At 38.4% G+C, this 15115-nt stretch overlaps 1 protein-coding gene across 4 annotated transcripts in view; it reads right to left on the bottom strand.

Moving 5' to 3' along the window:
• Pls3 (plastin 3) overlaps nt 1-15115 on the bottom strand; it is an 87141-nt gene that overhangs the window by 31170 nt on the left and 40856 nt on the right. For all 4 annotated transcript variants that reach the window (XM_021187554.1, XM_021187555.2, XM_021187557.2 and 1 more), the window contains exon 2: nt 9373-9453. In XM_021187554.1, coding sequence (XP_021043213.1) covers nt 9373-9445 — 73 coding nt within the window. In that variant the 5' untranslated portion in view covers nt 9446-9453. The remainder of the gene's footprint in view (nt 1-9372; nt 9454-15115) is intronic.

Raw genomic sequence — 15115 nt, forward strand, 5'->3', positions numbered from 1 at the left:
GTACTGGTTAGTTCATATTGTTGTTCCACCTACAGGGTTGCAGACCCCTTCAGGTCCTTGGGTACTTTCTCTAGCTCCTCCATTGGGGACCCTGGTTGCACACCTTTCTTTAATCCCAATACTCAGGAAGCAGAGGCAGGTAGATACTGGTGTTTGAGGCCAGCCTGGTGTACAGAGAGAGATTCCCAGGTTGGCCAGAGGTTACACAGAGAAACCAAGTCATAAGAAAAGAGAGGGGTGGGGAGGGAGAAATTGTGTATCACTGTATGATCTTTCTTTCCTCAGTCCTACTTGGCTACCTTCTTGTACGTTCTCAATAGATGCTAATCCTATTTACATTGTGACATTTTGGTGCTTGTATTAAGCAAATCACAATGGGTCTTCCTTAGGACTGGACTGGACTGGAAGGGAACAATTTCAATGTCTTTAAGAAGGCAGAGAGAGCCAGAAAATGGTAGCAGCTAAGAATAAATTTTACAAAACCTCCCAGCTGGTAAGGTCCTTACAAGGCACAAAACAGTGTGTAATTATTTTCCAAGCATTTTATGCGATTGTCTTTCCAATCTCCAGTTTAAAAAAGCAGAAATTAAACCTAGCAGTACATCTCTGAAGCAGTGACAGCGATCTAACGTACCAGAGAAATGAGGGAGATTATGCTGGTTTCACCAGAATCCATCCTACCAGTAATGTCATTCACTGAGAGCTAAGGTCATGGTTGATGGTGAACTTTTCCCATTGTGTACTTGATATGAACATAACATTTTAAAATATGAGCATCTAAGACCCAGATCAAAAGCAGTTTTAACTGGAAACTAAAATTGCAATCAGCAGGCACGGAGTAGCTCTTTATTTTCTCATTAAAGCTGCCAACATTCTGGAACTCGTTTCTGGCTCACTCACTGCTTCTAACTATACACTATATGTATATGAGGAGGAAGGGGCTTTGTATTTGTAAGTCTTGCCTCTTATGCCATCACATTCTCTAATGACTGATTAAAATTATAAATGATTTACATACAGCTTATGTTATCCACAACAGTCACGATGCTTCTATGAGCATTGTAGTTCTGAAAATATGATTATTATAGGTAGACTAACATGCCACAGGGCAAAAAAGGAAGGCTACCTAGCTGCCAATCCAAGTGCTTGTGCAAAGTAATGAGCTAACATAACAAATATACCAAGTTCATTTAAAAAACAAACTCTGAAAAATATTATACTTGAAAACAAATCACTAGGAGGCCCTCAAGATTGTCCTAGACAGAACCATCTTTTTCTATGGCTGCTGAATTCATCAGAAATGAACCAACTGTTGGTTACAAGGAATTNACTTTCCATCTGTGTCTCTCCGTGTCTCAGATGACACATGTAGAGTCACATCTGTGTTTTGTTTTAAAGGAAATCTCATTCTTCTCTTTTTTCCAAGTATTAGTTTAAATGCCAGTTACCTCCTTCAATACCCTCCCCCCCAAGTAACCTCAAAGCAAATAAACTCATGTTCCTGCCATGTTCCTGCAGAAGTTTGAATCACACCAAGAATGCACATCCTTAAAAGGAAATGTTTTCCCTCCCCTTGCATCCTGTTATTTAAGCTATTTTAAGTTCTTGTCTGGAGAAGGTTGAGCCAGAATTCAAGTGGTTTTGATTTTGGCTGCTGTTTTACACTGCCCTTGCCTAGGTGGTATGCAGTGTAACCCATCCCTTCAAAAGCATCTTCTAACGTGCTACTTTGTGTTATAAATCTGACAGTAAGAAAAACGAGGATTTCCTTTGACCCTCAGTGTGTGTGTGTGTGTGTGTGTGTGTGTGTTGCTTTAACTCTTCTTGAGTCTGTCTAACTATGGTGTTTTTCTAGAAAAGAGGTTGCAACTGTGGGCCCTCATATGTAATAACCATATGGCTTCTACATTAACCCATTGTGGACAGTGTTCACTACAATTAAAAGAAGAAAATCAATCCAGTGCAGACATACAATTTTTTGAAAAGGCTGGAATTTAAAAAGTTCAGTTTAGCTTAACCAATGTATTCTTAAAACTTTTTAAATTAAAAAAGAAAATTGGTAGAGAATGTTTGTATCTAATAATGGATTTATAGAAACACACATGATGTTGAAGGTCTATAAAAGTCCACAAAATCATTGATTTAAAGACTTGACCTAGCATTTGAAATGTAAATAAAGAAAATAATAATAAAAAAAAAATAAATTGAAAAAAAAAAAAAAATAAAGACTTGACCAGAGGCCGGAGAGATGGCTCAGTGTTTAAGAGTACTTGTTGCTCTTGCAGAGAACTCAATCTTACTTCTCAGCACCCATCTGGGAGCTTGTAACCATTCAGAACTTTTGTTCCAAGGAATCTGACATCCCTTTCTGACCTCTGAAGGTACCTGACACATATGTGGCACACAGACACACACATACACAGAGGGAAAACACCCAAAATTAATAAATCCAAAAAAATTTTTGTAACACAACTGTCCAAAAGGTTTTTTACAGGAGCATATATACATATATTTTCTTTATTACACCTTAAGTTCTAAATAGTAAACCAAGCTTTCATTAGGTATTGAAGTGTGAAAACTTAGCTGGATAGTGCTTGTGGGCACCTTTAATCCCAGCACTCAGGAAGGAGAGACAGACCAATCTCTGAGTTCTGGGCCAGCCTGATATACAGAGCAAGTTCTAGGATGGCCATGGCTACCCAGAGAGCCATCTGTCTTGGAAAAAAAATGCCAAGGAAAGGCTGCTACTAAATATCTTCAGATGTGTATCTAACCCTGTGGCTCAGCTTCTACCTTCTACCTTCTGAGATAGGAACTTATGTTCAGTGAATGTAAGTGGATATTTAATGAGTCTAGTCTAGGGTAGACTAGAGCTTGCTAATTAATCTTTTATATTGGACATTCAGGAGTGGACCCCCAAAGTTGGAGTTCACCTAGATATGAACACTGGACCAGTGTAGAGGGCCAGAACTGGGTATTCAGAAATGTTTCTAATCTTTTTCTGTGTGTTTCTAGCAATTTTCTGATAGCTGCCTACCTGCTGCTATTCTCTTCTCTCTAAACATATTGACATATACATATTTGTGGTCATGTTCTCACATGTGTGCGGTCCTGCTCACATCCTCACACAGGTCCTCATACAACTTTCCAGTCTCAGCACATGGTCTCCAGGCTATCCCCAAACATCCCTTTCTAATATTGCATAGATAATGAACCACACAGCACAGTGAAAGAGCGCTAGTTAACTTATCTTTTAGTGGAGATACAGTATTTCTTTACTTATTTAGTATTAGGAGACAGAGTAGAAGGTAATACATGCTAGTCTTGTACTTGTTAAGTAGCTAAGGCTAGCCTTGAATCCCTCTTCTTCTTGTCTCTACTTCTAAATTTTTGACTTGCTGGCATATATCACCATGCCCAGTTTTATTCATTTATCTGCTTGTTCGTTCATTTCTGTTGGTTTGGGCCTAGAAATACACACATAGAAATACACACACACACACACACACACACACACACACACACACACACATTTGTAAGTGTGTTTGTGTGAACGCCCAGTTCCATCTATAAACTAACCAACAGCTCCACAACTTACTGACAAAACTAGCCTCCTAGTTTTTACAGTTTTCTGTTTGAAGGTATAATTAAACAAATGTGTGCTGTTGTAGTTTTATTTAGCACTGAAAGTAAACTAGACTCAACTGCCATTTTTTTGTGGCATAGTGATGTGGTTTCTATATGCTAGAGAATATCAAGTAATTGGAAACAGTTCCATTTTCTGAACTGAAAGAAATCTGGTACAGCTAAAATCACCACAACCAAAATGTTTTGGCTTCATTTGGTGGGAACCTCAAAGGAATGCACCCATACTATTTCTGGCCACTTAAGCAACCCCAGTATTCTTGTGTTTCAAAAATCCTGACTTTTATCTTTACAAAAGTTTACTAGATAGAGCATGCTTTGGGGAAGAAAAACAATCATATTTTATTACTATTTTTTATAGATACATCTTTGTTGTAATTATGCATGCGTTTTGTGGGATATGTACACATACGATTGCAGCTGTCCACAGAGTTCAGAAGAGGTAAAGAGGGTGTGTGATCTGGACTTGGAGTTGTAGATGGTTGTGAGCCCCCCATGTTGGTTCTGAGAACTGAACCCAGATCTATTACAAGAGTAGCCATAAACCACCTCTCCAGCTCTCCAAAGTCCTATGTTTAAGAAAGTGGTTGCAGGACCAAAGTCAAACTGAGAGTATTTTAAGTCATTCAAAATTCAATATTTGAGGGAAGTAACAATACAAAATTGAAGTCTTAGAATGTAAAAGACATCTTGTATCTGGTAAACATTCACTTTGTAAATTAATAAATAAAATGAAAACAAAATTACACACACACAGTGTGTGAATGTGTGTGTGTGTGTGTGTGTGTGTGTGTGTGTGTATGTGGTTTTTGAGGCAGGGTTTCTCTGTGTGTACTCCTGTGTGTCTTGAGATTTCTTAGACCAGGCTATCCTCTAACACACAGAGATTCACCTGCTTCTGCCTTCCCAGTACTAGGCTTAAAGCCATGTACTGCCACTGCCCAAAGGGGAAACTCTATCTATCTATCTATCTATCTATCTATCTATCTATCTATCTATCTATCTATCTGTCTGTCTGTCTGTCTGTCTGTCTGTCTGTCTATCTATCTATCTATCTATCTATCTATCTATCTATCTACTATCTATCTATCTATCTATCTATCTATCTATCTATCTATCTATCAAGATTATTTTTTTTTGAAACAGGGTCTGGACTATGCTGGTCTTGAACTCTCAGAGATGTGCCAAAGTAGTGTGGGATTAGAGGTGTGTGCCACCACTTCTGGCTTGAAAAATATAGTCAGGGCGCCACCCTAGTGCAAGGATTATAGACTACAAGGATTCCTGGCAGGCCTCAACATACCAAGTTTTATTCTCTTTTATAAAACCATGCAGGATGTCAGCATTTACATTAAAACAGGAAAGTTTTGCGTTGGAGAAAGGGTAGCAGTATGGTTTCCACTAACCCAGAGGGAAATCCTGAGACAATTGTTGGTATAATTAAAATAATTGCATACGATTAGAGCAGGTGCAAGAAGCTAGTGAAAGAACTTTAAATCCTAATACTCTATTTATTGCTGGTAAGGAGAGTTTCAAAGCACTATTAATTGACTGAACAAAACCTGTGATTAGTCGTGATTACAGAGATGTTCTCTGCCCACTGTGATTTTCTTGAGTTTCTAAGCAGATAATCAAGGCTATTACTGTTAATAGATGAGGAAAACGATTTCCATATTTTGTCACAAAGGAAGTGAGACAAAGTAATTGTTTCTACTCTCCCTTACCACACAGAGTAGGAAACATCATCATCACCAGGAAAATAAGTTCTAGAGCTTTGTTTCCTAAATAAGGGATCCTTAAACTAAAAAATTAGTTCCACAACACCTTTGAGAGCTGCCTCTTGAGGACTCTGTATCCAGCGCCATGTAAAAACTACAGAGGTTTGTAGGAATAGCCAGTCAGGAGAGCTTTTCAATGAGTTTCTGAAAGATAGTCTTTGCACAAGCATTTCCCACACAGTACCCCACCCCCACAGACAAATACACACTCACCCTCACAGACACCCCATGCTGCTTTTATGGGCTTTGGTGTAATGGCCAAAACAATCTTTAGTAAGAAATTCTTCCCAGCAAGAACTTTTTGAGTGTACAATTGATACTGGTAAAATCCCAGTATATCAAAAGACTGTGTTTCCTTGATATGCAAGTAATTAAATATTTATCGAGAACCTAACATGTAGACAACACTGCACTGGTATTTAGGGGGGAATTAAAAAAAAAGAGTATTAATCAAAACAGGCAGAAATACTGGCCTCCCAATTTTTGAGGGACAGTTTGTATATTAGTAAGGGGTTGTAGAGTGAAACCTGTTCTGGGTATGGATTTCAGTAATTCATACAGTCCCATCTCCTGCCTATGCAATGCAAAGACTCACACAGTGATGGGCTTTTGTTTTTGCTGATGTTCTGAAGTTTTTTCAGTAAAAAATTCTAATCCAATGGTTCTCAACATGTGGGTCATGACCACTGGGGGTGTCCGACGACCCTTTCACAGGGGGTGCATATAAGATGTCATGCATATCATCTATTTACATTATGACACTTAACAGTAGCAAAATTATATTAATGAAGTAGCAATGAAATAATTTTATGGTTGGGGTGTCACTAGGAATGAGGAACTATTTTATAGGGTCACAGCATTAGGAAGGTTAAGAACCACAATTCTAATTGATCCCTCCTTAGTAAGTATATTTTAGCCCTGTTCTCACCATGGCAATAATTGGTCAGTTCTATATCATTATGTCTTATCAAAGCAGTTATGCTGCTAACTCATAAAAAGTACTCCAAGTCCCATCAAGTAAGTCCCATCTCATTTAATGTTAATTTAAAGAAACAGTGAACACAGATATTTCTAAGAGGCAATATATGAGGTCAAGGCCTTCTTTCAGGAGGCTAGGTATAGTGATGAAGCAAGGTCCCTATTCTAACACATAAAGAAAGAAACCAAGCTGTTCCGAACACTAAATGATGAATGTAAACAAAAGATAATGGAGAAAGAAAATACATTTCTGAAACAGTTATGGTAAGAACAGTTATTGATATTGACGAAATAGAAAATATGAATAAAGAAATAACAACACCTCTTATGACCAAGGACTCATTTTCTATTTTTCATCAGTTGAATATCTATCTATGTAATTCCATTCTCCCAGTGAGTCATATGTGCAGCAAGTTAATATACTGCTTTGTAATATATACACAGATAAAGTGATGATTCAAAACAGTTTAACCTTTTCTGTCTAGCCTTATGACAGGATATGAATAGCCAGTCTAGCTGGGGAGGTTATTATTCTCTTCAGGGTATGCTGTTTCTATTAATATAAATACCATTACAGAAATTAAGATCATACATAGGGATGTAGCTCAGTTGGTGGAGTTTGCCTAGTATACACAAAAGCCTGGTGGTTTGAAAAAGTTTGGCCCCCTATATTCATGTGCTTGATTGAATGCCTGGCCCATAGGGAGTGGCACTATTAGGGGTTATATGGCCTTGTTGGATTAGGTTCAGCCTTGTTGGAGGGCAGGCTTCGTGGTCTTATATGCTCAAGCTATGCTCAGTGTTGTACACAGTCTCCTTCTGGTGTCTGTAGATCAAGATGTAGAACTCTCAACTACATCTTCAGCACAATGTCTGTCTGCATGCCATCCATCCTGCCATGCCAATAATGGACTAAACCTCTGAACTATAAGCCACTGCCAATTCAATGTTTGCTTGTTTTTGTTTTTTTTTTAATGTTTTTACAAATGTACTTCTTTTTTTTTTAATTTTCTTTATTTACATTTCAAATGCTATCCCGAAAGTTCCCTATACCCCCCCCATCCCTGCTCCCCTACCCACCCACTCCCACTACTTGGCCCAGGCCTTCCCCTGTGCTGGGTCATATAAAGTTTGTTTGCTTGTTTTTTAATAAGAGTTGCTGAGGTCATGGTGTCTCTTCACAGCAATAAAATCCTAAAACAGGTGGTAATGTCTTTAATCTCAGCACTCCAGAGGGGGAGGAAGGGGAATAGGAGTTTGAAGTCATCACAGACTATTTGGAGTGAACCTGGAGGCCATACTGCTCTAAAAGAGACTGTTTCAAAAATGAATGAATGAATGAATGAATGAATGAATGAATGAATGAATGAATGTAAAGGGAACAGAGATAGCTATTCTTTTAAATGTTATACTAATAGGACTTTTGGAGTTTCAGAGTAATTCTGATTTAAATAACAAACCATTATATTCTAACTTTACTCCCTTTGATTTCGGTCTATCTCAAGCCAGGGGGTTTCAACCTTTCTCATGCAGAAATGCTTTTAATGGTGTTCCTTGTGTTGAGTGACCCCCAACTACAAAATTATTTTCGTTGCTATTTCATAACTGTAACTTTGCTACTGTTATGAATTATAATGTAGACATTTTTGGAGACAGAGTGTTTACAGCCACAGGTTGAGAGCCAAAGCTTAAGTGCATGCTGTGTTTTGTGAGGATTCGGATCAGCAGTTAGTTCTGACTCCATTTCACTTTATCCTTTATGGACTCGATCTTTGCATAGAATGAAAACAGTATGTATTGCTTCTACCGCTACTCAATTGGAAAGCGTGTGATATGTTAAAAGGTTCAAAACAAAACAAAACTTGGCCTGGTGTCACAAGCTTGCAACCCCAGCTACTGGGGGAGCTGAGGAAGAGGGATAGAGTGCAAATTCAAGATCTGGCTGGCCTATGGAGTCAGTTCAAGGTCAGTTTGGGCAGTGTATGAGACCTTGTCTCAAAATAGAAAGTGACAGGAAAAGATGATAATGCTACTTATTGGTAGATAGTTGGTCTAGTATATATGTATACCACAAATACACAAAAAAGAAAACAAGCCATAAATGTGGGCATGTGTCTATAGTTCTGATTCCTGGGTTAGGTGAGTTCTGATTCCTGGGTTAGTTTGTGTCATCCAGGAGAGCTCAGTGAGACTGTCTCAAAATATTAACAGCTGAGGATGCAGCTCAGCTGTAGAGGGCTTGCCTGCTGTGCATGAAGTTTTGGGTTCAATATCCTATTTCCAGGGAAAAACAATGACATCACAATATGCCTTTCCCTCTTTGTTTGATGCTTCTTAGAAGGATGAACAGTATTCATAGTGAGTTCAAGGCTAGCCTGGATACAGAGTGAGACTCTTTTCTCAACAAATAAAATACCATAGAACAGTGAAATCTAACTAATGCTTCAGCAGTCACTCCAAACACTCCCCTTAGAAAAAAACATGATATGGAAAATATTCTAATAACATACATGTGTCATTACAGTTTCAAGTGTCACAGCAGGCCAGATTTAATGACTAGGACTCTGAGCTAAAAATGATTGACCATATTAAATACTAGATTCTATTAAAATATTTTTAAAATTTTAAAATTTACACACACACACACACACACACACACACACACACACACACACACACATAGTCCACAGAACAACTTGCTCCTGCAAGTTCCCTCCTTCCACCAAGTGGGTCCTCAGGATTGAATTCAGATAAGCAGCATTAACTGTTGAGTAATGTCTGCCAGAATTAATACAGTTTTCACTATAATTTCTAAAACTTTATCCATCTAACCCTAACCCTAACCTTGATTTTTGGAGTCAGTCTCACGATATTGCTCAGGTAAAGGCTGATTTATGATAATTTCTAGCAATATCACTTTAAGACCAAATAAATATGCCTTTTCTCTGATTGTGGTATAAAATGCACTCACCAACTTTTGCAAAGGCTTCTTTGAGTTCATCAAGCTCATCTTTGGAAATCTGGGTGGTCGCCATCTCATCCATGTAAAGATCTAAAGGGAAACAAAAGGAACGTTCTTCAAAAAAATTCATGAATATGTAACACTAGCATTTGCTAAATTACAAACACAGTAAGAAGGCTTGCAAAGTACTAAAACACTCTGAATAGGTAACCATGTATCTACATGCAAAGTAAAGAAAACCAATCAATGACAAGTTCTCATCCATCAAAAGCTATATAGAAAAAGAAACTGAAGTGTGGATACTTCTCTCCTTCTTAGAAGGGGGAACAAAATACCCATGGAAGGAGTTACAGAGACAACGTTCGGGGCTGAGACAGAAGCAAGGACCATCCAGACATTGCCCCACCCAGGGATCCATCCCATATACAACCAACAAACCCAGACACTATTGCATATGCCAGCAAGATTTTGCTGACAGGACCCTGATATAGCTATCTCTTGTGAGGCTATGCCAGTGTCTGGCAAATACAGAAGAGGATGCTCACAGCCTACCATTGAACTGAGCACAGGGTCCTCAATGGAGGAGCTAGAAAAGTACCCAAGGAGCTGAAGGGGTTTGCAGCCCCCTAGGAGGAACAACAAAATGAACTAACCAGTAACCCTAGAGTTCTCAGGGACTAAACCACCAATCAAAGACCAATCAAAGAAAACACATGGCTCTAGTTGCATATGTAGATGAGGATGGCCTAGTTGGTCATCAATGGGAAGAGAGGCCCTTGGTCCTGTGAAGGTTCTATGCCCCAGTATAGGGGAATTCCAGGGCCAAGAAGTGGGAGTAGGTGGGTTGGTGAGCAGGGGGAAGGTGAGGGGATAGGGGATTTTCGGAGGGGAAACCAGGAAAGGAGATAACATTTGAATTGTAAATAAAGAAAATATCTAATAAAAAAAGAAAAAGAAAACAAAACAAAAAGAAAAAGAAACTGAATTTATCCTTTTAAGAATAAAGTTTAGTTTTTAAAAATAATTACAGTTATTCATTCTGTGGGTGTGGGTGTGGGTACACATCTGTCATAGCATGCATTTAGAAGTCAGAAGGTAACTATTGGCATAGATTCTCTGTTCAGTATGTAGTTCCTGGGAGCTGAACTCAGGAGGTCTCACTGGGGGGCAACTTCCCAATGATAAAATCTTAAGCTATACTAAAAGAGAATAAGAATGCCCCAAGATATAACTCAAAAGCATTGTATGACAGAATCGTGTGTGTGTGTGTGTGTGTGTGTGTGTGTGTGCGCGTGTGTGTGTGTGTGCGCGCACACGTGCGCGCGCGTGCATGTGTGCTTGTGTGCATCCATAGTGAAGGTCCAAATCACTTGGCTAATAGTTCTTGTAAAATAAGTTACTGATTTCAAACATCAATCATATTGACACATATCAAGCATTCTTCTTAAAAAGGAGATAAAGAGGGTTAGTGTGATGGCTCAGCGGTTAAGAGCAAGTTCAAATCCCAGCAACCACATGGTGGCTCACAACCATCCTTAAGGAGATCTGACTCCCTCTTCTGGAGTATCTGAAGACAGCTACAGTGTACTTACAAATAATAATAAATGAATCTTTTTTTTTAAAAATGGAGATAAAGAGAAAGCAGTCAAAAAAAAAGTATATTTGGTTTTGATATAGATTCCACGAGTATATGTTAACACACACATACTACATTAAATTGTTGATATTATATACTACATATGATTTTACATTTATAATTTAAATATATATGTATATATGCAACAATAATAAAGAAGAGGAGAAAAAAGAAGAGGTCATGAACTTATTTGAGAGAGAGTGGGAAATGGAAAGGATTGAAGGGTGGAAAGGTAAGGGGGAAACATAATTAAATTATGATCTCATATATAAAAATGCTTTAAAAAGAAAGAAGTATTTGCAGTTAGACAGACATTTTGTCATTGTGCATTTTCACCATTTTAAAAAGAAAGAAGTATTTGCAGTTAGACATACACTTTGTCATTGTGCGTTTTCACCATTTTTTGTTTTGTTTTGTTTTTTGTTTTTTTGAGAGAGGATCTCATGCAGTCCAGGCTGGCCTCAAACTTATTTTGACCATGACCTTTTTCTCTCAGGCTCACCCGTTCACCTCCTTTTGCTGAGATGACAGCCATGCACTGCCTGATTCATTCAGTACTGGGGACAGGACCTACGGTTCACGAATGCTAAGTAGGCATTGTAGTAACTGTGCTCTAACCCAGAGCCCAGAGGTAGTCATTTCAAATAATAATAACTAAAGTCAAGGAGGCCCTGAATTGAAGGGGAGCTCTCCATGGGAGACGCTGTATGGAGGAAAGGAGAAAATTCTGTCATTACATCCTAGTCTCCAAAAGAAAACACATTTGGAAAAAGTGTGGAGTCAAGCAGCGGTGACCTACACCTTTAATCCCAGCACCTGGGAGAGGTGGGCCCGATCTCTACAAGCTCAAGGCCGTTTTGTTTCAAGCAGCAAGTTCCAGGCTGAGAAGACTATTTGGTGACACCCTATCTTAAACAGGTAGAGAAACAAACAATCTTGACTAGAAATAAAGTAGCCACTTTGTTTAAAAATCATAAAATGATTTATTTAAAAAAATTAAGATGTAACTGTATCTGTAAGTTGTATTTGCTTGAAGTAATTGTCATGGTGGCTTACTGCCTCTGTCTTCTAGGCCTAGTTCTGGAAGCTTCTAGCCTCCGTACAATCTTATCTAGGCCTAGAATGTTTTCGGCCTAGAAAAGACATTTTCTGAGACTTACTGCTAAATAAACCCATCCCTTTCTATTCCTTTCTGAACTCTCACTGGCTGGTTCAACTCAGGTGTTCTGGCTCAAACTCCTCCCCAGGTTAACTGATTCAATCTGGCTTCTCTTCCCTCCTCCTAAATGGCTCTGCTTGTCCTCATACTCACGTTGGCACCATGTTCTTTCTAATCTTCTGGCTCCTTCTGTCTTCCATGGCATCTAGCTTGTTCTTTCTCTTCTGTCAAACTCTCCAAGTATAACTGCCTGCCTCCTCTTTGCACTGCTCCTTATGTAGCTTCCCTTTCATCTCCTGAGATAAGAATATCCTATTCTGTCAAATCTTATTAGTCACTTTGTCTGACACTCAATTAGACACCCTTTACGAACATGGAGGCTTCTTTCTATGCACTATCTTTACCTTCATTGTTTTGGACTAAAGGCACGGGCCTCCCAAATTCTGGGATTAAAGGTGTGTGCTAGGGCTGAGCCGCACCACAAGTAGAACAGTTTATTTCAGTAAACTGGGTTCATAATATGGTCAGACATCCTACAACATAAAGCTGTATCCCTGTGGTAACAATTCTAAGATTGTTTTATGTATCATACTAATGATGTTTAACAGTGCCAACCACAAAAATATTAAATAGGGCTAATTATAATTTTATTTACATACATTTAAAGTGACCATTTTGGTTTGTTTTACATTGGAGTCTGATTCTGTAGCCCTGGCTGGACAGGCACTCCCTCTGTAGATCCAGCTGACCTTGAACTACCGGCAATCCTCCCACCTCTACAATTCATCAAGCAAATAATGAAAGGCTTATGCCATCATGCCCAGCCAATCATGTTTTTAATGAAAAGTTATTAGCCATTTCCATGAATTACATATAGCGATCAGTGGCACAACAGCCTTGGGAATGAGAAAATCTAAAACATGAGGTTTGACCCCTATCTCTAAAGGCCCTTTCTAGTTTGGGCAGTTTGAATCCATAATTATCTAAAATAAGTCAGTAAAAAAAAATTCCAAGCGATAATAAAACTATACAACTGATTTCATTCACATACTACATATCATTTCTGGTGTTTTGTTTTGTTTTTTTCTAATCAGTAAGAAACTGGAACGAGTTAAGCCTGGATTTAAAGCACTTACAATCCTTGTTGACCTTGCTTGTCACTCTTATTCCAGCTGACAGGAACAGGCATCTTTCCGTTCCACTTCCTCCCATTTCAACTCCCTCCTCAACAGGCCTTTGAGCTCCCCTGTTATCCTCACACCATACTTCAAAAAAATATTTTATTATTCTTTTTGAATTTGTGTGTGTTTGAGTGTGCACATCTTGAGTGCTGTGCCTGTAGAGGTCAGAAGAGGACATCAGTCCACTGCATCTGTAGGTACAGACAGTCGTGACTGCCCCCACCCTGACACCCCCATGGGTACTGGGAATAGAACTATGTGATCTTTCTATAGAACTAGGAAATGCTTAGATCTCACTGAAATTATTTCAATTTTTTTCTTTCTTTTTTTTTCTTCATTTTCATACAAGTTCCCCAAAGAAAGTATCCAAGACTGGCTTTCATGTGAAACAGATACTTTGTTATCATTGCTGCCTCTGGATACTTCCTGACTGCTTGTCACACCCAGAGATTGCTTGCTGTCCCAAGGACATATTCTTCCTGGGCATGCACTGAGAGGCCCTCAATCAATACCCTGGTCCTGCTACTTCCTAACTGTAAGTCCATGAGTTAGTTTATTTCATCTCTCTGAGGCTCAGGTTCTCATTTGCAAATAACACTAATAATACCTGTTTCCCAGGATCCTCATAAAGATTAAAGATGACGTATGTGAAGGCAAATTATAAGCTACAAAGCATTATACAGCAACTTTAAATCCTCAGTGAAAGAAAATGGGGAATAAATAACTCCATAAGTAATTGTGAGAGACTATAAATATCAGGCATCGTCTCTACCAAGTCTTTTAAATGGGATACATAAAGAGCTGTTTCATCTCCCCTATAATTATTGACTACAGAGTATAACAAGTCTCCCTCATATATAAAAATTACAAGCCTTCAGTCAGCATAGTTTAAGAAGGATGAGCATAAAAAAACCTGTCAGTCACATTTTACCTATGACTCAATTTGGCCCTTTCACAAGGCCAACCTCTAGACAGAACTTGAGGGGTAGGCAAGTGATACATTTTAAAAAATAAAAGTGATACATTTTAAAAAATAAAATAATATTTTTATTATTTTAAAAATAACTTTAGTATAAATACTTCAAAGTCATCAACAGCTTGTTAATACTGTCACATTCCTCTCCATCTGAACATTTTCGTATGAGCAATAATGCTGAATAAAAGATAAGGAAGTAAGATTAAGATTCAAGTGTAAAACATGTTTGATAATGTATGACAGGCAGGGAAATGGCTCTTTGAAATGTCTTTTTTTAACCCTCCCCCCTGCAGCCTGTCTTATCACAAAAGTGAACTTTGTTCATATGATATGTGAGTACTAATACTCACTGAACAGATCTATCTATCTATCTATCTATCTATCTATCTATCTATCTATCTATCTATCTATCTATCTATCTATCTATCTATGTTTTCCTACATTTCATTTTGGAAAATCAGTCTGCTAGGCCTTTGTTCTCTTCCATCTGCCTGACTGTTCTGTACAGAGAAACCAGCGGGAGTCGGGGGAGTTCTCTTTCCTAACCATCTGAGACATAGAAAAACACATTTTCAACTCTGGGTATAAAACAAAAGGAAACAAAACCTTGTTTGTTTGTTTGTTTTTTCATAAAAGGATATGGTGTACAACAGGGTACAGATTCAGGGCGTCACCCATAGAAGAATCTTATGCTTATGAAGTCATCCCTAATTACAGCGTTTGACTAACAATACAGCAATTATGAAACCACCCCACTGGCTCATGTAACTATACAGAAACCTTGGACACAAATCTTTGCT

This window comes from Mus pahari, chromosome X, assembly GCF_900095145.1.
Source record: "Mus pahari chromosome X, PAHARI_EIJ_v1.1, whole genome shotgun sequence".
Classification (NCBI taxonomy): Eukaryota; Metazoa; Chordata; class Mammalia; order Rodentia; family Muridae; genus Mus; species Mus pahari.